General features: G+C 47.0%; 2 protein-coding genes across 2 annotated transcripts in view; one reads left to right on the top strand and one right to left on the bottom strand.

The window, feature by feature from the left end:
* The window catches only part of NR3C2 (nuclear receptor subfamily 3 group C member 2), a 371,722-nt gene extending 365,826 nt beyond the window's left edge, over positions 1 to 5,896 (top strand). Inside the window, exon 9 of the mRNA XM_012556240.2 lies at positions 3,177 to 5,896. Coding sequence (XP_012411694.1) covers positions 3,177 to 3,332 — 156 coding nt within the window. The 3' untranslated portion in view covers positions 3,333 to 5,896. The remainder of the gene's footprint in view (positions 1 to 3,176) is intronic.
* Positions 5,897 to 12,711: 6,815 nt separating this feature from the next.
* ARHGAP10 (Rho GTPase activating protein 10) overlaps positions 12,712 to 24,573 on the bottom strand; it is a 389,415-nt gene continuing 377,553 nt past the window's right edge. The window contains exons 22-23 of the mRNA XM_004378836.2: positions 23,577 to 23,668; positions 12,712 to 12,800 (exon numbers count right to left, since the gene is read on the bottom strand). Coding sequence (XP_004378893.1) covers positions 12,712 to 12,800; positions 23,577 to 23,668 — 181 coding nt within the window. The remainder of the gene's footprint in view (positions 12,801 to 23,576; positions 23,669 to 24,573) is intronic.

Below are 24,573 nucleotides of genomic sequence, written 5' to 3' on the forward strand. Positions count from 1 at the left end.
GCAGCCAGCCAACAGGCTGTACGTGAACTCAGTGAGTAGCGCCCGCACCTGCGGGCTCTCTGCCCAAGGCTTTCCCCGAGTGCCCTTGCAGGCGTGTGCCAGTGTCACCTCTCAGAGGGTCCCCTCTGGCCGCCCTTCCTGAAATTGCACCCTCCCCATTCTCCATTCCTCACTAGCTCCAGACTTTCTGTGTCACCTGAAGGGAGGGGAGACTCCAGGTGAGCAGGGCTGTCGGGCTCCCTGCGGTTTCCCCAGCACAGGTGCTCAGGAACTTTGGTGGGTGGAGGAGAGTCGTGGATTAGGTGTCTTGGCCTTCCTCAAGCCTCCTGTGGCCTGGTGACAGGGAGCCTTTGTCTCTGGACATGAACGGTCCAGCCCCAGATGTGTGGACAGTGTAGCCGCCAGGGATTGTCCTAGTGGTGGTTGATAGGGCCTAGAAACTGAGATTCTACCGTTGGGTTAAACTTTTTTAAAAAGAAAAAGAAAAAAGTCCTCCTTCACAGCCCTGCAGGCACCCTATCAGAAGTCTGTGGGGTGAGAGGTGAACCTGCCCCAACGGAGGAGGACTGCAGTGGGTGTGCAGGGCTCTGTGGCGTGAGGAAAAGGGCTCGCCAGCAGGAGGCACCACACCTGGAGAGCCAGGTCCCATTAGGCTTTTAGCTTCAACAGCCACTGGCCCACCATGGAAAAGATAAAGTAGAAATGGGACAACGTGTATCTTAAAGAATATCTTTCCTGGAAAGAAAAAAACAAGGTCCTTCCATCCTTCGTTTTATAGAAGGGGACCTGAGGACCAAGTTACACAGATGACCCAGAGCAGGTTTTTCAAATGGGTCCTGTGGAGGAAAATGATGGTTTATGGTTGAAGAGGTTTGGGAACAGTGGGAAGGACAGAATGAAAGCAGCTTTGCTCCAGCAGTACTTCTCCACGCCTTGGGTCATAGGTGATGTTAGTCACACGTGCTCCATGCCAGGTGATGTTCTGAGCCCTTCATGTGGATCACACACTCAGTCCTCCGAAGCAACCCTATGAGGAAGGCACTGTGATTATCCCCATTTTATAGATGAGGCAACTGAGGCATAAGTGCATTCACAAAGCAAGCAAGTAAAGGAGCTGAGATGAGAGCCCAGGCCAGGCACTGCCCACCTCATTAATGTGTGTGAACGTGGCTACATCCCCTGAGGGGACCATGCCGTGTGCTGTTTCCCACACTTACTTGGTCCCATATCCTGTGTGTGCAGAATACTTCCTAAAATCTCACAGTCCTTGGAACCTACTTACAGAAATATCACTCTGCAGGCTAAGGGCAGTCACACAGGCACCAGCAGAAGCACCAGGCATTTTTTTCCCGATGAGATTTTCATGAGTTCTAGTTTTTATTGGAGGGCTTTACCACAAAGTTATTCAGTCTCTTACTCAATTTAAGTTTGCTAATTGAGTAAAAAAACAAAAACCATGAGGAAAGTTACAGATGCAGTTTCACCAGAAGCACTTTTATTAAGACTGTTGTAGTTAGGTACTGTTGAGTCGATTTTGACTTATAATCACCCCACGTGACAGAGTAGAACTGCCCCATAAGGTCCATAACGTTTTCCAGGTTGTAATCTTCACGGGAGCAGATCACCAGGGCTTTCTCCAGTGGAGCCGCTGGGTGGGTTCAAACTGCCAACCTTTCAGTTAGCAACCAAGCGCTTAACCGTTGTGCTACCAGGGCACAGCCAAACCCGTTGCCGTCAAGTCAGTTCTAACTCATAGCGACCCTATAGGACGGAGTAGAACTGCCCCATAGGGTTTCCAAGGAGCGGCTGGTGGATTCAAATCACTGACCTTTTGGTTAGAAGCTGGGCATTTTAACCACTGCACCACCAGGACTCCTTATTAAGACTACAGAGTTCAAAATTTTAGGGCTGACGGTGTTAACATTGTCTGCTATAACACAATGGAAAATGACCAAAAGTAAAAGTAAAGAAAAAAAAGTAAAAGAAAAATTAGAGTGTGTATTTTCTGGTTTGAAATTACATTCCTAGTAAATTGACTCATCAACCAGGGCTTCAAATCCATTTGTTCCAGTTTGACTCCCTGCTGAGAATTTCCATTTCCACCCCAGATATACTGAATCAGAATCCACATTTTAACAATAACACCTGGGGATCTTGTTAAACTGTAGATTCTAATTCAGTATACCTGGGGGTGGAAATGCAAATTACCAGCAGGGAGTTGAACCAGAACAAACCGATTTGAAGCCCTGCTATCAACCAGTAAGTAGTGCTATACTGCATTTATGTTTTTTCTTTTTTAACCTTAAAGAATTGGGAGTGGTTCAGGTCCAGGGTGGTGGGAAGGGTCCTTGGGTCACAAAGTAGGGAAATGGGCTGGAGGGTGGAGGAGACCCTGAAGTTGTCTCAAAATCAGCCTGAAATAGAAAGTGGCCCAGGAGCCTCCGCCCTGCCCGTAGCAGAAGGTGTAGAAGCAAAGTTTTGCTTCTACACCTTCTCCAAACTGGCGGGAACCCTGTTGGCAGGAAGAAGGTGGTGGAGTGGGGTGTGACAGGGTGGAGCATGGGGGGACAGGGGGCCACAGTTGGAAGCACTGGTTACATCACGGCCACGGCTCCATTGGCAGGGCCCAGCCAGAGCTGGGGGATGGGGCCGCACCTTCCAGCAAGGCCCTGTGGGATTCCTCACGCTTCTGGACATCCGCTGCACGTGGCCCTGAGCAGCACTGGGGGAGCACAGCCAGCTCCTTTCTCTCCTCAGCCACCTCACAGCCCAGTGAAGGTCCCTTGCCAACATGCAGAGGTACATACGTAGGCCTGCAACATCCTACTCACACATTTGGAAATTAGACTCTGCTGAGAGCAGATCAGTACCACAGGCACTATTAACTCTGCCTCTGCCCCGGTTCCCTCTGATCAATGCAATACTCGGTAATTATTGATGCATTTGTTTTGCACAAAGGGTATTATATGACAGGCTGCAGCAGCACCCTTCTCCCTCTCCAGGACAGAGGATGTGGCTAATTAAATTAGGCAGTCTCGCAGATGTGATCTCCAGGTAGGATTTCTAAATGCTGCTGTTTGAGGTCACACCAGAGCTAGGAGGTGTAGGGGCCCGGGGAGGGGTGGGAGTGAGGCCCTGATGTCAATGTCGCCTCTCTTTGTGTCTGTGTGTTGCAGCTGGTGAGTGACCTATTGGAATTTTGCTTCTACACCTTCCGCGAGTCCCAGGCTCTGAAAGTGGAGTTCCCAGCCATGCTGGTGGAGATCATCAGTGACCAGCTGCCAAAGGTGGAATCCGGAAACGCCAAGCCCCTTTACTTTCACAGGAAGTGATAGAACCGTCTTCATGGAAGAACTTTGCCTTAAGTTTCCCCGTGTTATCCCACACCCACAAAGGACCCAAGAAGTCACAGTTCCAACATGCAATGATTTATTCACACTTGTTCAGCCATTTCTCAAAGTTGAAAATCACATCAAGGGTTGGGAGCCTGGAAGACAGTCTGAGTGGGTTTGGCAACACCTGAGCAATCTGAAGGATTCTTCGCTCTCCAACCCCAGCGCTTAGAAAAACGTTCCTGTTCCTCTGGATGAAAAGCCATATCTAGTCAATAACTCTGATTTTGATATTTTAACAGATGGAAGTTTTAACTATGCCATGTAGTTTCTGGTATCGTTTGCTTGTTTTAAAAGGGTTCAAGGACTAATGAACTTTTTAAAGCTTACCCTCGGTTTGCACATAAAACGTATAGTCAATATGGGGCATTAATATTCTTTTGTTATTTAAAAAAATACACAAAAAAAGAAGAAAATGTATACAGATTCCTGTTGTGTAATAATGGAACATGTGGTGTAGAGTGGTGGCCCTCCAACCCCCCGGGCCATTGGTCACCCACGTTCCCTGCATCACTGGTATACACACCCTTTAGTGTCCACTTATTATTTAACTAGAATGGATAAGATGTTAAATGCCTTGGTTTCAGTTTCTAGTATCTATTGTGTTGGCTTTACAAATAATTTTTTGCAGTCTCTTGCTGTGTTGTACATTACTGTATGTATAAATTGTGAACGACCTGAAATAAGGTGTAAGGAGCTTTTGTAAATGAGACACATACAAAAAAAAAAAAATCTTTAATGGTTAATAGGATGAATGAGAAAGTATTTTTGAAAGAATTCTATTTTGCTGGAGACTATTTAAGTACTATCTTTGTCTAAACAAGGTAATTTTTTTTTGTAAAGTGAAATGTTCTGCATGCATAATGAACCGTTTACAGTGTATTTAAGAAAGGGAAAGCTGTGCCTTTTTTAGCTTCATTTCTAATTTCCCATTTTACAGTCTGTTGTAAATAACCACACGTAAACCTCTTTGGTTGTCTTTAAGCCTTTCTACTTTTTCTGTACTTTTTGATTTCTCTTGGTCTCCCGCTCGAGATGTCCGTGGTACTTGAGCACGTTTTCCAGCTTCTGCTTCATCCGACTTCCATCAGGAAGCAGCACACTATGGTGTTTGCAGCACCTGGGAGGTGTCGTGTGACAATGCACATGCGAGAAATGGCCTGGGAGTGCAGCACACAGCTGTAGTAGAGCTGCCCTTTTCCCTTTTTCCTCCAGAAGCAGAAATCAGCTCTAGGAGAGTGGCAGGGCAGAGAGTGTTATAATCCCATTTTTTTCCCCTCCTTTGGGAAAAAATATTCCATCCACTTTCTCTGCCTGTAAAAGATCCCATTTTCCCTTCTGATCTTGGAAAGGGGTTTTTGCACTTCCTGGAAGTGGCAGTAGAAACACACAGATCATTGATTGCAGGACATAGTGGGAAGACGCACATTGGCAAGGTTCAGTCTGAGCAGCGCGGAGACCGGAAGACAATTAGAAGGTTTTTAGATTTTTAAAAGGTAGGTTTTAAAAAGAAATTTTATACATAAATGGTTTTGAAAAAGAAAAAAAAAAAATAAAAACACTACAGATCATACAATCAAGACAGTGGCACTAAAATTTGTAATTCACTAATCCATTTGGCACTGATGGAATTGATGGCTTTTCTCTTGCCCTGAAACACAGATATATGTCTGTCTTTGGGGGAGCTAACAGTATGATTGCACTTATTAAGCTACTTTGAATAGAGGCCAAATTAGTCTTTGAAAAGTGATGATAATCATCAGGTACTCAGTGAGCTCACATTCTTTTCCAAAACCTAAAAACTGTAGCCGGAGAAGCCCAGGTCCGGGAGAGGGCAGCATTGGAATGGACACTTCTCTCCAGGGTTCATCATGCAGGCAACATTACCTTGTCTTTCCAGAGACACCTGCCTTATGCAAGGGGAAACCTGGGAATGCTGTACTCAAAGGGAGGAGTTTTTCGTACATACTTTGTAGTTTCAGGAATTTAATTTATAGGCAGATCTTTCAACGCAGTCAGCTTACATGCACAGCAGTAGGAAAGCCACATTTGGAAGGTGACGAAGACAGCATGCAGATTGAGAGTTTCTGGGATGGGAAGGGTTTACAGAGGCGGCTTTGAGTTCACACTCACTTCTTACGGAATTAGAGTCTTGACCGAACCAGGTTTGGGATAGAGACAGTATGCATAAGCTTTTTGTATTAACAAAGTTACTGGCTCTTTGTGTGTCTCCGGGTAACTTTGCTTGATAAAACAGCAAAGCCATATTCTAAATTCACTGTTGAATGCCTGTCCCAGTCCAAATCGTCTGTCTGCTCTTATTTTTGTACCATATTGCTCTTAAAAATCTTGGTTTGGTACAATTCATAATTCACCAAAACTTCATATAATTAAAAAAAACACTAAATTAGTTGAAAATGAAGCAATTTATATCTTTATGCAAAAACATGTCTGTCTTTGCAAAGGACTGTAAGCAGATTACAATAAATCCTTTACTTTAATCACCTGTTGTTTCGGAAACCGTTCATTTGACTGTCAATAGGAACACCTGGACTCTGCCTGTCCACATCTCGAGTCTGTGCCCTTCTGCCGACATCCAAGATGGAGTAGCAGAATTTTTCCCCTCTTAAGAGTCCTGTGTTGGCCACATATTGATTCTACTCTTTTGGGACCTATTAAATGGCTTTGTTTCTTAACAGCTAATACTTGTTCAAGGAGCCTTGGTGGCACAGTGGTTAAGCGCTCAGCTGCTAGCCAGAAGGTTGGAGGTTCAAACCCACCCAGTGGCTCCATGGGAGAAAGACCTATCGATCTGCTTGTGTATAGCTTAAAGCCTGGGAAACGCTTTGGGGCAGTTCTACTCTGTCACGCAGGGTTGCTATGAGGGGAAATAGACTTGATTGCACCTAACAATAATACTTGTTCGCTAAAATACCCTGTAACAGTTTAATAATAATAATTGCTACCATGTAGCTGCTAAAAACAATATGTACATTGTCTTACTTTATCTTCACAACCCCATGAACCTATGCATTTTACAGAAGAGGAAACTGACTTTGAGGCTGACATGATTGGAGCAAAGGCTGCCCCCACCCCCACGCCCACCCCCAACTCCAGAGTTCTTCCTTGGGGAAGTCTCAAACTCTTGCCATCCAGGTCACCTGAGCAGTCGAGACTCCTCGGATTCCATTGCTGTGATGCTTTTCACACCTCACAGGCTTCTCCCCTTAACTTCACTCATTAATAAGGACCACAAAGAAAGCAGTAAGCAATTATCAGCTCACTTAAAAATAGAAAACATTCCTTTTCCACAAGATAAATTCAAGTAAAATTTCAATGTGTCATTTATCTGGTGATGGTTCAGATTACTTGCTTTCAGAAACTATTGGATAGTTAAACGAATTCAGCCTTGCCTTAGTGCGATAGATCTATTTCCAGAACACAGCACAGCCATTAAACACAGTACAAGAAAACACAACCCAGTTTTAATTTTAAAAACTTCAAAGCTGTGCACACAAATTTGTAAACACCCACTATCAATGAAAGTAATTTTATTCTTAAAAATTTAAGAAATTTGACCTACTGAGGAGGGCTTTTCACAGCCAATCCCTAATTTTAAATAAAAGCTACTGAGGCTGGCGAGCAGTCCCTACCAATGAGCCGCTTGCTTGAAGTGGGTGCCCTTTAGTATAGGAAAGTCTTATTCGTTGGTCAGGGGTATTACTTTATTTCTAAGAATTCCTAAAAGGGATCTCAGGCTCCAAAATCCAGCTGCACACTTAGGAATCATTAGCTAAGAAGGAAGTCTCTGCCATTGAGACAGCCAGCCACTACATGTCATAAATAGTAAAAATTATGCATAATGATGCATATATAATTAGGGGTTTGTTTGCTTGTGTGTGTTGAATGTGCCTCAAGCAAATAGAAAACATTGTCCCTTTATGTTAAAGTCAGCTTAACATACTTTTTGATAAATTGTGCAAGTGTACACAGATTAAAATGACTGATTACAAGTATTTCTGGCACTTTAATTTCAAGTCATCCAGTTGCTAGTGTAGCAATTTTCTCAGAAATAAAACAGTGGCTTCCCACATAACATTGGATAGGAGAAGGTTCAAACATTATTTTACCTCTCTGCATGGACCAAGACTGTGTCCAGAGCAAAGTGAATGATAGGGCAGTGTAGGGGGCAGTTAGCTATTGCTGCATAACAAACCACCCCCAAATTAATAAACAACCCACCATTTACTATTTCTCACAAGTTTATGAGTCATCTGGAGGGTTCTGCTGATCCAGCCAGGCTTGGCTGAGTTGGGCTGGTTCACGTGTCTGCAGTCAGCCAGCAGCTGTCTGGTCTAGGATGGTGCTGTTCCACATGGCCCTCATCCTCTAGCAGGCTAGCCTGGGCTTGTCTTCATGGCAGAGGCAGGGTCTAAGACAGCGGGAAGGCACAGCACTTTTTAAAGCCTCTGACTGCATCGAGCTTGCTCCTGTCCCATTGGCCAAGGAAAGTTACAAGGCCAAGCCAGAGGTAGTGTGGGAGGGCTCCCCTAAAAACCCTATGGAGCACATTTCTACTCTGACACACATGGGGTTGCCATGAGTCAGAATCGACCCAACAGCAACTGGTTTTCAGTGTCTAAGGTTTAGGAGAGGCAATGGTGGTTCAGTGGTAGAATTCTCACCTTCCATGTGGGAGGCCTGGGTTAGATTCCTGGCCAATGCACTTCATGTGCAGCCACCACCCATCTATCAATAAAAGTTTGAGGGTTGCTATGATGCTGAAGAGGTTTCAGCAGAGCTTCTAAGATGGACTAGGAAGAAAGGTCTGGTGATCTACTTCCGAAAAGCAGCCAATGAAAACCCTCTGGATCACAACGAGTCCGTTGTGTACGGGGTCACTATGAGTCAGGGCTGACTGGACAACAGCTAACACCAACAGCAAGATTCAGGTTGTGCCCCTCCCACCCCGAGGTGCTCTGCTCTGTGGAGGTCTAAGCTCAGTACCTTTCTAAGCATGCCACATGCAATCATCACATAGTCACACAACCCAATGTGGTTGGTGCTACTGTGTTGTTAGCTGTTGGGAATTGAAGCCGGGTCTCCCAAATGGAAGGTGAAAATTCTATGTATCTACCAAACCCATTGCTGTCAAGTCAATGCTGACTCATAGCGAGCCTATAGGACAGAGTAGAACTGCCCCATAGGGTTTCCAAGGAGCAGCTGGTGGATTCAAATCACTGACCTTTTGGTTAGAAGCCGAGCTGCAAAAATATACCCTAATCTGCCAATGTAAGAAAACACCTCACAATCCCATTACTAAGTATGTTTTGGGCCATGCCCAGTGGGAAGCACCCTGCCTGGAGGCCTTGGCAAGCTGGCTGCACTGGTGCTCATGGGTCTGTTTCTCAGGAGACACCCTTGGCCCCCTCCTCGGTCACCACTGTGTTCTCCCCCAGATGACTACAGGAGGGTTAGTCCAGCTCTTGGAGCTGTGGGAGCCCTTATAACCAGCACTGTTTGAGGGCTTCACTCTGTCATCCTATGGAAATCAGATGGTCCAGACAGCAAAAACGCAAGCCACAGTCAGAGCAGTAATAATAAAATAACAGCAGTTCCCACTAACTGGGCATGGAATATGGTAAAACCTGTGAAAGCTGGAACCTGTGTAAGGCAGAGACCTGTCAGAGAAGGAAAACGCAAATAGTTTCCACTAAAAGGAGTGATGGAAAAAGGGTAAGACTGTATGTACCCTGTCCAAGGCAGAAAATTTGTGAGGCAGTCCCAGCAAGTTCCGGCTGTCACAGGTTTCACTGTATGTACCAAACCCGTTGCTGTCAAGTGAATTCTAACTTATAGCAACCCTATAGGACAGAGTAGAACTGCCCCATAGGGTCTCCAAGGATTACTAGTAGATTGGAACTGCCAACCCTTTGGTTAGCAGCCGAGCTCTTAACCACTGTGCCACCAGGCACACTACATATTTTGACTAAAATTCTCTGGGTATTATTTCTTTTTTATGAGGCAGGCACAGACTCCTCACAGAGGCTATTTAACTTGCCCAAGGTCACACAGGTGGCCAGGTTGGTAGTCCTTTCCTTGACCAAATGGTGGTAATAGCGCTTTGGGGGGAACGGCAGTTTGCGTGTGCCTCGCTGTAAATGATGGAAGTCTTCCTCAAGCAAGCAAATAAATCAAGTTCTGCTGCAATGAGTCTTATTTTTAATGCCCCATAAGGATGCACCAATTAGTAATGCCTCCAGTATATCAGTAAGTGGTGGAATTCCTGCTTTCCATGCGGGAGACCCAGGTTTGATTCTGGCTAATGCACTCCATACACAGCCACCACCCATCTGTCAGTGGGGGTTTATGTATTGCTGTGATGCTGAACAAGTTTCAGCAGAGCTTCCAGACTAAGAGTAGGAAGAAAAGCCTGGTTATCTATTTCTGAAAATCAGCCAGTGAAAATACCGTGGATCACAACAGTCCAATCTTGTTGTGCACTGGGTCGCCATGACGTGGACAGCTAACAACAGCAGCCCACTGGGCACTCCGAGGGTTAAGCTGAGCCCTCTATGACTACCCTAAGTTTGCATTCTCCTGCAGAAGGCGTTCTGAATGTGGGCCACACCAGTAACCCCTTCTCACAAGCTAAGTTTCCTTTTTGTATCCCTAAGCCCTGGATGTGGCCAGCAAATGATAGTGCAGAAAGCAGGACCCCCAACATTATACCACCCCACCCAGGGCCACCTGGCTGACTGCATGGGCCCTGCCCACCCTTTGCAGAGTGGTCCTGGGCTCCTTGGCGATTGCAGTACTTTCCCTTTTAAATATAAAAGTTCTGTATTTAAAAAATAAGGACAAATTCCTTATTTTTATTTACAATATGGACATCTTGCAGCAGGCACATTACACACATATGACCCAAATGTGACACCTTCACATGGTCCTGGACAGGTGACTTCAGACCTGACAACCAGTAAGCTTTTGAATCTACTCATCTGGGAGAGAGGCGATAGAAACTATCTTTTGACCAATTTTTTTTTTTCTTATTGTGTTTTAGGTGAAAGTTTACAGTGCAATTAGCTTTTCATTCCAAAATTATATACACAAATTGTTTTATGACATTAGTTGCAATCCTTGCAATATGTCAGCATTCTCCTCCTTTCCCTTTCTACCCTGGGTTCCCCATCCATTCATCCACTTTGAACCAATTCTTAAGGGAGAAGTCTGGCGGGCCCAGAACCCTCATAGTGATGGGAGACATGTCAAGCCCCCAGTGCTGCCTCTGGGGCTGAGGCCACTAAAACATGAGCTCCACGTAAAGGACTACAGATCGGGGGCAAAGGAGAAATCCCCATTATGGATTGAATTGTGTCCCCCAAAGAATATGTGTTGGAGCCCCGGTGGTGTAGTGGTTAAGAGCTTGGCTGCTAACCAAAAGGTTGGCAGTTCAAATCCACCAGCGGCTCCTTGGAACCCTACAGGGCAGTTCTACTCTATCCTATAGGGTGGTTACGAGTCGGAACCGACTCCAAGACACCTAACAACGACAACAAAAATATGTGTAGGAATCCTAACCCCTATACCTGTGGATGTGATCCCATTTGGGAATAGGGCTTTCTCTGTTATGTTAACGAGGTCATATCAGTGTAGCGTGTGTCCGAAACCTAATCACTTCTGAGTGATGTGAAGAGCAGCCTGGACACAGAGACAAGGAGCACAAAGGGAAGATCGATGCCATGTGGCGATCACCAAGGAACTGAGGAACGCCCTGCCACAGAAGCTGAGACAGGGATTTTCCCCCAGAGCTGACGGAGAGAGGGACTTCCCGTAGAGCCAGTACCGATTTTGGATTTAGAGTTTCCTGAACTATGAGGCTGTAAATCCACCCACTTGTAGTATTTCTGTTACAGCCGCCCCAGGAAGCTAAGACACCCTTCTCTCCCAGAGAGCTTCGTTGTGCCTGCACTTGGGAGGTGGAGGCTGAGGAGGATGAAGAAGCATAGAGCTGGCTCCCCATGCTGGACGGTTCCTGAGGGAGCCTGGCTTTGGCCCTCAGCCTCGACACAGGCATGTGCAGCGCCACGGGCAGGAACTCCTCTAGGGACAGAGTGAACGCTGAGCTGCCAGTGTCTCGCCAGTCCCCCAGCTCTGAGGCTCAGCTTAATCCTGGCGGAGAGATGAGCACCGAGGCCTAGAGAACAAAAGGAGTGTTGGGCGTGTGGAGAGGGCATAGTGCAATGAAGCCAGTCAGGAGAACTGGCCACCACAGGATTAATGCAGTTTATGTACAAACTACCAGGGGGCCAGGCCCCCAGGTCACTCAGGCCTCTGTGGGAAAGGCCAGCCCAGCCACTGTAGGAGGCCCTCCAGGATTTTCACACATCAGAGGGGCCCGCTGCCCCCAGGAACATGCCTGCTGAGAATAAGCAAGGCTCTCAGCAGATTCTGGCGTGAGGCACCACATGAGAGGAAAATGCATTTCCATCAAGGGGCTGCCTGATCAGAAAACATTACAGAGGTAAGGAATTCCATGTCCTCTTCCCCACACCATGACAGACAAATCAAGTAGTAAATTAAATTGTATTTCATTTACAGAGACCGTGGGGCAAAGAGGTGGTGTTTGGAAAACAGCACACAGGTGAGAAGCACCAACGAGAAGCCTGTTATAAATATGCCAGTGTGCGCTTTCTAGGTGGAGTGGCCACGGGGCCCAGGGAGGAGGGTGCCATCCGGAACAGGCGGGAAAAGCACATCCCTAAGCGCATCCCTGCTTCTCTCTGGTTTATTAGACAACCCCCTGCCCCCAGCAGCAACCCCTCCCGACAAAGCACCGGCCACACCATGGTGACCAGAGCCCAGAGTGCACCCTGGAAATAAAATACTGCCAGTAAGTATAGTTCCCTTTAAACTCTCAGCAGCAGGTGCACGGCGGGGGGATAGGGGAGGGGAAGCCTCCTTCTCCAGCCTGGTGTTGTGATGGCCGGAGTGGAAGGTGGGTCCACGGTAGGCTGCCCACCCTCATATCCTGCAGGCTGGGTAATCAAAAACTAGCAGTCCCGATGCTTTGCAAATGAAAAGTCCACTCCGTTTATCCTGCCATTCTTCTCCCACTCTGCACAGTTCTGTTTGGCACCTCCCACGCCCTCCACACACGTATTCCAGCCCCACCGCCCCACCCCTGGAGTTCGAATCCGTGGTCTGAAATTCCCGTGTGGCCAGGTGGGTGTGGGTGCCGTCCATGAGCAGGAAGGCAGTCGTTGCCCCAGGCAGATCCTCGGGTCCCAGGGTCAGCGCAGGCCCACGAGGCCAGGAGCTACAGCAGCTTGACATAGTTCTGTGGAATCAGCCCCCTCTTGCCGTTCAGAGTCCCCTCTAGCCAGCCGGGTTCCCTGGAGGTTTGCACTGAAAAGGAAGACAAATCACTTTTTATCACGATGCTTCCAAGTTCTTGCTGCCTGTGCATTCAGTGTCCCACTATGAATCTTAAAGTAGAGAAGGGGGCTCATTTCTGGGGCATCCAGCCCCTGGGTCTGCACAGGGTTATTTACAGGATCTGCCCCCTATGCCACCACTCCTCATCTATCTTCCTGTAGTAGCCTCGAACCTGGTCACCCAGCTTCTAATCTGGCCCCTTCCGATCCACCCTGCACAACGGAGCTCAGTGAACCTTCCAGAACACAAAGCTGATCACATCATTCCTCTGCTAAACCCCAATGCCTATAGGATCAAATCCAAGCTTCCTATTGGCGTCAGGCCCTGGGCCCCTTGCCCTGCCTGCCTCTCAGCAGCCCTGCTCATACCCCCACTCCCATTGCCACTGAGTTGACTCACAGCGATCCTGTAGGACAGCGTGGTGCTGCCCCATAGGGTTTCCAAGGCTGTAATCTTTATAGAAGCAGACTGCCACATCTTTCTCCTGCGGAGTGGCTGGTGGGTTGGAACTGCCAACCTTGCCAGTTAGCAGCCAAGCGCTTATCTGTGCCACCAGGGCTCCTTTACACTGCCACTAGCCCATCTGCAGTCAGTCAGCCAGAGTTCCCCAGCCAGTGTCCCTCCAGGCCTTTGGACAGGCAATGTCTTCTACCTGGGATGCCTTCCCCCTCTTTTTCACAGGTAATTCTTCATCTCTGAGACCTGTCTGGATGCCTCCTCCTATGGGAATTCTTCCTCGACTTCTCAGCACCTATCAGCTCTCACAGGGACTGTTTCAGCACAAGCGTGTGTGTGCGTGTGCGTGTGTGTGTGAAAGAGTGAGAGAGACAGATGGTGAGATGCTCTCCTCTCTCTGCTGGATGGAGAGCTCCTGAGGGCAGGGCCCAGATCTGACATATTAGGCACAATGCCAGGTACCCTACAGGTGATCCATCGGTGTCTATTAGTAGATAAGAGGACTGGATAGGAGAATGACTGCAGGCTGGACAGCAAAGGGCACAGGGTCCAAACACTCACACTAGGGTTTGGAGATCAAACAGAGAAGTATTTACTAACCCCCCGCTGTGGGCCGAACAGACCCCTGACCACAGCAGGGAGCAGAAGGCAGCCATATACATAAAGGAAGTGGGTGGTGCGGTCTGGGCCCAGAAGGTCTGGGAGCTGGCGCTGAAATGCAGCTTGGAGCAGAGTTTTCCAAACATTTCTGGTCACAACCCACAGTGAGAAATATTTTACATCACAAACCAAGTACACCCTCCCCTCTACAAGTATAACAAGCAAAAGTTTCATGCGCAATGCACTCTTTTTTTCACTCCATCGTTTTTTTAATGCTGATTGTAACTCTGCAAATTGAGCTCATGACCCACTAATATGCAGCCACCCACAGTTTGGAAAACACCAAGTGTCCAATTCTAATTGTCCTTCTCAACAATATCACCATACATTCTTCCCTCCCCGGATAAAATGAGTATACATTTGGGCTGTCTGCACTGCCTTGGTCTTCTGTTCTTTCCTTAGGTTCAACAAGCCCAGGCTTCAGGGCTACTACACAGCTGTTCCCTCCTCCCTGACTCTCTTCTCCCCACTTTATGCCTTAACGACACCTACTCACCCCTCACACATCAGCTGAAGCAGCCCCTCCCTCTGGAACTCTTCCTGAGGCTCCAGACCAGGTCAGGGTGCCAGTTACACACCCTACACATTACTGCAGGGCACTTAGTCCAGCGTGTGTGTGTGTGGGGGGGGTCACTGTCAGAAACACTGAGACATTCTCTTTAAGTCTAGGCTGTCACATAAGAGCAGGGACCTTGTAATCCCCAGCACCTAGCACCATGCCTGAAACATAATAGTTTGTCTAATGAATGAATAAAGGAATGCCTCAGAAATGTGCTCCAGAGATGATCTGGCAGCAAATCACTTTCTTCCAGCCCTCACTGACCTTTATTTTGACATTGTTCCTCAGGGCAGGATCTTTAAAGGTTCTTGCTTAACCCAAACTGCCCAAGCTGGCAGTGTCACCAAATGCAGCCAATATCAGTGCACAAGGATGGATTCTCTGTGAAAGGTGCTGTGGGTTTGTGTGACACAGCGTCCCCAAGTGAAAAGGAGCCCAGAGTTCAAGTCGGAGGGCCTAGAGGGACTCCTGCTTCATGCACGGGGGAAATTACTTAACTCTCTGGGCCTCGCTCCATCCCTTTACCTGCAGAACGGGGTGGCTGGCACTTAGAGTGCTGTGAGGAGTCAATGAAGTAGTTTCCGTAAAACCCTGTGCATGTGCTCACTGTTTCTTCCTCTGTTCACACACAAGCACGCTCTCGCACAAACACAGAGTGGTAGGTTACTCATACATCTGATTTCCCACAAAGCAGGGCTAAGGGCAGCTTGGATGTGGGAAACCATGGCCAGGCCTGGAATCCTGTACCCACCAGCAGACCAGAGAGACCAGCCCACAGCCCATTTGCCTCTCCCTCTCCTCAGCCCTCACCTCTCCAAAGACAGGAGCCAGGGGGAGGAGAAATGACCTTGACTAGGGAGGGGACCAAGGAGACTCCTGCAGTATCCAAGGGCCCAGGAGTGGCCAAGGGCCGGCAGTGGGGTGAACGGAGGATAGAGGAATCCCCTACACCAACAGCTGGGCTACCAGACCCTGGCTCACCCAGGCATGCAGAAGGTGGCTCAGCAGCTACAGATGGCGCTGGGAGGGTCTTTGCCCTCTCTGAAGACTGGGCCTCTCTAGGGAGCATGGAACACAAAAACATACAACCCAGGCTCCTCATTATACTTAGTGTATCAAACGGCTTCCTCTAACAGCAGTTTCGGGAGTTAAGAGAAACTTTCACTTTGGGGAACATTTTGATGCCAAGAGGCAGTGAGTGTAATGGAAATGTGGTCATTTTTGGAGTCTCCGAGATGCTGGCTGGAACTCCGGCTCCCTAAGGACTGCATGACTCTGGGTGAGTTACTGAATCTGTCTTAGCCTGGGTGTTCTTCATTTATAAAAAAAGGTCAACAATTGGTCATTAGAAGTTGTTGCAAAGATTAAAATGAGACAATATATAAGCATCAAGTGTGACGCCAGGCAGACACCATCCCCAGGCTCTGTCTAAGGTTGGGAAGTAAATGTATTATTTCAAGAGCAAAAGAAAAGGAAAGAACCTACTACCCATCATTCACTCTACCTGTATTACTGAGGACAAAGCTGTGTGTCAGGACCCACAATCCCTCTACCAGCCCCTTTTAGCCAGGCCACCTCTGTGGACTGTCCCTTCCACACCCAGCACACCAATCAATCTTTCTGGGCCCCTACACCATGTTCAGTAAATGCTCTTTGGAAGTGCAAAAAACAAGATGTCATAGTTTTATCACTACTTAAATAACTTTCTACTTAGAAGATGTGTGGGACATGACAATACTGTTAGAACAAATACAAATTTAATGAGCACTCAAGCCAATGAAAATAATTCTAAATAACCAACTCCTGATAAAAGAAAGCAACTTAGACTTCCATGGCTGAAATGGGAATTGGTAGAACAGATAATAACTGAAGAGTCATTAAGGTGGAAAGGCTCTACTTACATGGTCTCAGCTCATGTCAGGTGCCTACTGTACCAGGAAGGGGGAAAGTGAAAAGTCACATGATGCCAGGAATGCTCTCTGCGTCCCCCTATCTCAAAAGGTCCAGGTCTGTGTAAGGACTGAATCCAGGCACCATGGCTCACAGAACCGGAATCCCATTTTTTTAGAACTGACTTTACTTTTCTACAGCAACCCTGACCACAGCTATTGTTACTGCTGACCATCCACCCACTCAGCAGGCGGCTCACACCCTGAGCACCCAGATGCCTCTAAAGGAGGAAGCCTGGGCATCAGGTGAGAGAGGGGAGTCAGGGCTGGGGACCTACATAGCAGTATCTCTCCTCTCACAGAAGAGCAGGGCTACTTTTATTTACATAGTTTTACAGGAAAACTTAAGAAACTGGCACTATTTATTGCGACAACTGTCACTTGGTTTCCAGTATCCGGATCCTTAACACTTCTGTGGGTCCCACCACTAGCCATCGCCCAGCAGCTTCCAAGGGCAGTGAGGAGCCCACTTCTGGAAGCTCCCTGCCCAACACCCTGCCGCAGATTACTTCATGGGAAAGGGTTGGGACGACAGCTTCCACAGCTCATTTGTGAGACGGTGAGAGTGCTTGTTACCTATTCACGTATTACTGCGCCACCTAGGGAAGGGACCATGATGGCGGATCGCTATGCTACAAGCCGCTGTGCTCGGACCTGCTCTAGCCAAAGCTCGGGAGGGTGGCCCCTCCACAGAGAGCTGTCTGCGTACACAGTGGGGGCTGCCTGTCCATTTTTGTGGGTAGGAGATGTGATGGCCTCCGTTTTTACCACTTCCCACATGCCCTGTGGACTGTGGTCTCCACGGATGCCTCAGTCCGGCGCCTGACTCTCCTTCCACCCCGGAGCCCCAGGCGGCCTGAAGCATGGCCATCCTCATGCCGGGAGAAGAACCTTACGAGCAGCAATACGCGGATTGAGTCAGGGACCCTAACTAGCATTGAAGAACAGTAGATGCCTACCGCAAAGGCTCCGAGAGGCGGCAGACATAGGAAAGCAAACGGGGAAATAAACTAAAGATTCTCCTCATTCCCCAATGCTGGGCTTGCCACCTGGCCACAACCCACATGTGTTTCTGGTGACAATCCTGAGGGCTGAGCCCATCTCCACAGAAGTGAGGTCATAGAACCTGCCGGTCTGTCCTGCTGTGTTTAAGTCATCAGAAGGGTAGACTCCACAGCCATTCGAGGTAGGGCTTTACTGGACGTGCTCTGGGTAAGCACACGCTTCTAACTTTTTATAAAGTCTAAGAGATCAACTATGCAGAGAAGATGAAGGAGCAAACACATACCAAACAGTTCACACCCGAGGCTGTGAAGGGCAGCTGGTCATTAGACACTCCCATGACACTTTGGCACACATACGAGCACACATTTAACAACACCAGAGAGCAGTAATTATGTGCTGAAGCCACAGACCCTCTCCTGAAGCATGGACTGGGTTCAAGCCCCGTCCTGCCACTGACATGCTGTGTGACCTTGACGAGTCCTGCCTCCTCAAGAACCCAAGCAGTATCAGACTCCATGTGATGAGGGTCACAGGTGCTCCCTGTCATTACAATTTATTATCCCGCAACAACAGGGAAAAGGCGCTGGCAACGATAACACATCTGTGACACGCTCAAGAACAGACTCTGGATTCAGGGTTTTCTTTTTATATTTTGTTTTTTAAACGTAATATAAACAACGTATGTGATACATATTTAAATCCCTGAAGCATAATTATAAAATGAATACCTGGAACTCACCACCCAACTAAAGAAATAGAGCGTGATCTGCATAAGTCTTCCCTCACCATCCTCTGCTTCCCCCTCCTCACTGCCTCTCCCACCCAGAGGCTACCATTAGCTTGAATGTTGTTTCTCATTCTCTTACCCTACCGCCACTTGCCATCTAGTAGATTCTGACTCATGGCGACTGTATGTGAGTCAGAGTAGAACTGTGTTCCATACTGTTTTCAATGGCTGATTTTTCAAAAGTAGATCACCAGACCTTTCTTCTGACGTGCCTCTGGGTGGACTCGAACCTTCAATCTTTCAGTTATCAGCCAAGCGGGTTAAGCACTGGTACCACCCAGGGACTCCTCTCTCACCCCAGGTATGGTTAAAACAGTTTTATTACACATGTAACCTATTGCATCGAGATAATTCCGACTCATGACCACCCTAAAGGACAGGGTAGAACTGCGCCCATAGGGTTTCCAAGGCTGTAAATCTTTACAGAAGCAGACTGCCATATCTTTGTCCCATGGATGGCTGGTGGGTTCGAACCACCAACCTTTTGGTCAGCAGCCGAGTGCTCAACCACTGTGCCACCAGGGCTCCTATCACACATGTACTTATCCCTAAATAATATACTATTTATTGTGTTTATTTCTGAGCTTAATCAGAATCATATCATATGTAGTTGTCCGGTACTTTTTTCACACAACATTTTTTCCTAAGATTCTTCCATGTATACCCCTAGGAATAAATTGTTGAGTTGTGGGTAATATGCACCATCAGCTTGCTAAGATAATGACAAATTGTCTTCCACAGATTACATATTTGAGGCATGGAAAGTTTATTTACCAGTGGCTTGTAAAGATTAATCTAGGCCACACATGCTCCCCAAGCAATGGACAGATCGTATCTACGTGTTGTTGCTGTGCACCATCGAGTCGATTCTGACTCACACTGGTGACCCTATATGGCGGAGTAGAACTGCCCCGTCAGGTTCCCTAGACTGTAATCTTTACAGGAGCGGATCGCCAGGTCTTTTCTCCTGCGGAGCCACTGGTGGATTTAAACTGTCAGCCTTTCAGTTAGTAGCCAAGAGCTTCACCATTGTGCCACCAGGTCTCCTCTGTCTACATGGAGCAACAATGAAACCTGGAACGGCAGGAATCAGTCACTGCTGGGAGGTCCAGCTCCTAAGCTCTCCAGCCCTGAGGCCTCTCGAGTGCCACTGGGCAGCCCAGGGGGAAGACCCACTTCCCACTCTGACTGGAGACTCCTATCTGGACAGAGAGCAGTACTGACTGCTAACCAATGAAAGGTGTTTCTGGGATCCCCAGGCCCATAAAAAAGGGAAAGTTCCCCCCGGCAGTCACGGGGCATAGGCTGTCCTGAGACTTCCCAAATACACTCCTCTCTGGAGGGACATGGGAGGTATTTCCCCAAAACAAGGATGAGCATTAGCGTATCTATTATAGAACTAAATCTTTGGTCTAGAATTTGAACCCATAAATTAAACCCAGGCCCACACAGTAAGCAAAAAGGAAGGAACAGTTAGAGCTACATAATTACTAAAGATCCTTTTCCCTTCCACACTCTGAGTTACAGCTTCTCATTGCTGTATATATTCCAAACCACATAAACACTGACAATGTGGCCCAAGGGCCACTTTGACCTGGATTTTGTCTTCTCCAAAGGCCACTGAATGCCATAAGCCCATTTCCTTTGCTGCCTGGAAGACGTAGAAAAAGGGATTGAACTGAAACAACATTTCTGATGCTGGAAGATTCCAACTGGATAAATGAACACAGGAAAGATGTCTTGGGCATTTCAGGGATATAAACTATGACTTGTCTATAGAGAAGATGTGCTCCTGGTGTCAAGTCCTGTGGCTGAGTTGTAAGCAGTGGTCACTTGTAACACTGTCTATCTGCAGAGAAATAAGGGCATTATGACCTGCCAGCCTGTCTTGCTGTGGGTAAGTCATCCGAAAGGGAGACCCCACAGCCAATCGAGGCAGGGCTTTACTGGATGTGTTCTGAGGAAGCACATACTTCTAGCTTTTTATAAATTATCTGCTAAGATATTAACTATCCACAGAAGATGAAGGTACAAATGCACCGAGAAAAGAACAAACTCTGCTTAAGGACCTTCAAGGAGTCCCTGGGTGGTGCAAATGGTTAACGTGCTTGGCTGCTAACTGAAAGGTTAGAGATTTGAGTCTACCCAGAGGTGCCTCCAAAGAAAGACTTGGCAATCTACTTCTGAAACATCAGCCACTGAAAACCTGATGGAGCACAGTTCTCCTCTGACACACATGGGGTCACCATGAGTTGAAGTCGACTAGATGGCAACTGGTTCTGGTTTAAGGGCCTTCACATGACTGTGTTCTTTACAAACTGTCTCTAAGAAGCAGCCTGGCTAATGGTGTAGGAATGCACTGCTCTCTGCTTATCTACACCACTACAAAAAAACCCGAGGGGAGGCACCTGCAAGGCAAGGAGCACCCGTGAAATGAGATGCTGACAAGACTTGTGCAGGGTGACGCTATCAGCACATCTACACAGCATTTGTGGAGCAGTTGGCATTGTAGGAGGGACTAAGGAACCACCGGGACACCCTGTGCCCCCATCAGCAGTAGCCCAGACAGAGCTGGAAACCAACATTACAAGGCACCAAATTGTGGAGGCATGATTTGGCTCAAAACATAGTCACAGCCACGGCATACCAGGATGCGCCAAGTGCGACCTCACTGTCAGTAACATCCTCCACTAAGGTCTACAGCACTACTGCCCAGCTTCTAGTTGCCCAAATACTTCCTGACACAACATCAATCTTGTGGACATCTCTGAAGATTCGGATGAAGACAATGATGCATAGAGTACTTAAAGAACTTGCCCAGGGTCACACAGGAAGTGAACAAGCCAAGATCTGAACTCACAAAGTAAGTGCAGGGTTTATAATCCATAGCTACCACGCTATCAATCACTCTCTTCTCCCAAAACACACTGAGCTATTGGTGTGTGTATGAGGAAATGACTTGCAGGAATATATGTATATATATAATATAAGGCTCCTTTATGTGTGTGTGTGTATTACTTTGATTCCTACAAGTCATTTTCAGAGTGACTGGGTGGCACAGATGGTTAAGTGCTCGGCAACTAACCGGAAGGTTAGTAGTTCAAACCTACCTAGAGGCACCTCAGAAGAAAAGCCCGGCAATATGCTTCCAAAAGGTCACAGCCATGAAAACCCTATGGAGAAGTTCTACTTTGCACACATAGAGTTGCCATGAGTCAGAATCCATTCGACGGTAACTGGTATACAAGTCATTTAGGGCCTTATGAGTTTGAGAACTTATGCCTTCTGGGTCAGACATTTAATCTCCATTCCCCTTTTATCCTTGCTGGCGCAGCCAAATTTGGTTTACATGCTGACCTCATTCACATGGCTGTGAGCCCAGAGGAGGTGTCCCCATGCCCAGTGTGGTTCTGATTGGTTTTAGTCTTTGCCTATGTTGGGTTTAGGGTGAACATATAATGCAGTTCTGGTTATTGAGATGTAAAGGGAGGTAGAGTAGGAAGTTTCTGTAAAAGTCTTCCTGTCCTTTTAAAAAAAAAGAGGATATAAATAAGACACCTCCTTCTGCTGAAGCTGAGTGTGGCCACGATGCCCGGAACCGTGGCAGCCATCTTGTCACCACCAAAGAAACCAGCCAGAGGCATATCTGCTGATAACAGTTCAGCAGAAAGGCAGAAATACTTTGATCACTGATGAAATCCTGGAGAAGCTGAATTAACTAATCCTGGAGCTCCATATCTCTGTGTTGTTGGTGTTGGGTGCCGTTTGAGTTGATTCCCACCCATGCTGGCCCCATGTGACAGAGCAGAACTGCCCCATAGGATTTTCTTGGCTGTAAACTTTATGGAAGCAGATCACCAGGTCTTTCTCCCACAGAGACGCTGAGTGGGTTTGAACTGCCAGTCTTTTGGTTAGCAACCAAGCGCTTAACCATTGCCCCACCTGGTCTCCCTACCTCTACACTCATTAGTTTGTAAGATAATCCATTTGCATGATTGATTTAGCCAGTTATGTCAGAATTTTTGTTATTTGCACCCAAAGACATCCTAATAGATACACCTTCTGCCAAGGTAAACATCTTACAAACTATATTATGTAAGGGATTTTAGAGGCTCCTCAACAAATCTAATCACACAAAGTATCACATAGATGATGAAAATTCATCATCATTTTTCAAATGGGTGAGTTTCAGTGCTAACATCTCAGCTTTCCCTCCTGCCATATGGGGTGCCAAATGTAACAGGCCTGCAGTAAGGAAGCTATTTTACCGCACTCTTCTTGAAAAACTATATGTCTCCATGTTATAGTGGTAGAAGAAGAATCTTGCTTCTACTCCAAGAACAAAATTTCTCTACAAAAGGTACTTCTGTTGTACGTGTTTTGTGTTGTTTGTTTTCTGACACATACTACAAATACATAAATGTCTATTCAAAATGGGGCAGTTTGCTTTCTAAAAAACTGTTATCAGCAAGAGCCACATTACAGACAATATATGACTATGCATTATGTTGCTATATTCCACATACTCCCAACATGCTGGCTAATCAGCCATTCCATTTCAAGCATCTAAGGTTCTCACTGCTTCCCCAGAACTTTTCTGGGGAGCTCCACCCACACACAACATCACTGTTTCCACAGCAACCAGTGAATTTTATAATGAGCAAGACTGGGGAGGGAAGAAATCAAGACAGAAAGAAAAAGACATACACTGAATCATAGAAGAAATCTGTGAACTACTAAGCCAGGCATAACTCTTAAGTACTTGTGTGTGAATATTAAACACTCAAATAAAAATATACACCCCTGTTTTCATATCCAAAGTCAATACCCATATCTGGAGATTCACACACTGTTCAAATCTGCAAAAATCATGTCGACATGCAAAAAATGGTAAGGGAACTATAAATCAAAATTTTCCAAGCATAGTCCCCTTCTCTGATAACTTGAATTTGGCAAACATGAAGCATTTAGCAGTCTGGGTTTGGAATTCTGGAAGAGGAAAACAAAGGCAGCAAATCAAATGTTTCTTAATTCCAAGTGGCACTAAGCTCCTTTACACTGTGGGAGAAAGACATCTTAAGTGAAGACCCACAACAGTAAAAGGGGTTGGAGAATAACAAAGATGAAAGCAGGACTAGTATTTCAGCCATCAAGACACAGCCCCCTGGGGTTCAGTTCCTTGGAGACAAATGGGTCAGCTCTCTTGTGTCCATACGTCTAGGGTAGGACATGTCCCCTGACAACAAGACAACTAGAGACTGCTTGCTCCATGTTGTAGACGTTTGGGGTGACAGAATGTATCCTAGCACAAAGCTCCCACTAACACTTACCATCCTCAAAAACTGCTCCTATTTCAAAAGATAATTCCGAGCTGTGTTCTGCCTCACATGGATACACCGCTCGAGCCTTCCGATTGGTAATGCTGAAAAGGGAGCATGAGAGACACCAATCACCATGTGAAAAACCAAGAGGGAAACCTCAACGTTCCCCACCTCCCCCTTCCCAAACCTCATTTCTATGTCACCAGCAGTGCAGCTCCTTTCAGAAAGGAAATTAGCAGGGAAATGAACATCAGGCAAAGCCTCAGCACTTGATTTTCAAGTAAATGATGGGTTTCAAATCCAAATTTTTCTTCAGGGAGCCTCTTGGAGCAGCTTTCACTGAACCTCTTCACATAATTCTCCACTCTGCCTGGTGGGATGCCCTTTCCTGTCATTCAGCATTCTCAGAACCACGGGGCATGCTGACTTCCTTAGCACTTGAGTTTGTCTATTAGGAAAAGCACTGGTACCTCGAGGCAGAAGGAACCAATGGAGGGAGAGGTACACACACTAATGGGCTCTGCAACAACAGTGACACATATCCGTCTGGGACGGCAATCTGCTTCCCACATCACGCTGGGAGGGGCTTGTTGTTCTTATTTGGATTTTCCTTATTTCAGTCCCCTCACCCCCATCCCACAGAGAGGGACACCAGGCTCCACTTGTCACGACTCTTCAAAACACCCCATGTGGTCTGGCGGGGAAAGGGCAGAAAGGGGAAGGATGGGAACCATGCATGGTTTCAACTAGATGCAAACCTAAGCAGAAGGAAACATCCCTCCTCACTGGAGTAGGAGAAGACACTGATGGTCAGAACCTCAGCTTGCTACCTAGGAGGAAGGGTTTGCTAAACCTTTCTTGTGAAGAACCAGCCCATTAACTGCCCACATTCAATAATGTTCCCAGTGCCCAGCTTCCCTCCCTGTGAAGCAAAACATATGCTTTGTAGTCATATAGAAGGCATTCTTCAGAAATGAGGAGCTTCATAAATGCACAGCCAGCACCA

Source organism: Trichechus manatus, unplaced genomic scaffold (assembly GCF_000243295.1).
Source record: "Trichechus manatus latirostris isolate Lorelei unplaced genomic scaffold, TriManLat1.0 scaffold00059, whole genome shotgun sequence".
Lineage (NCBI taxonomy): Eukaryota > Metazoa > Chordata > Mammalia > Sirenia > Trichechidae > Trichechus > Trichechus manatus.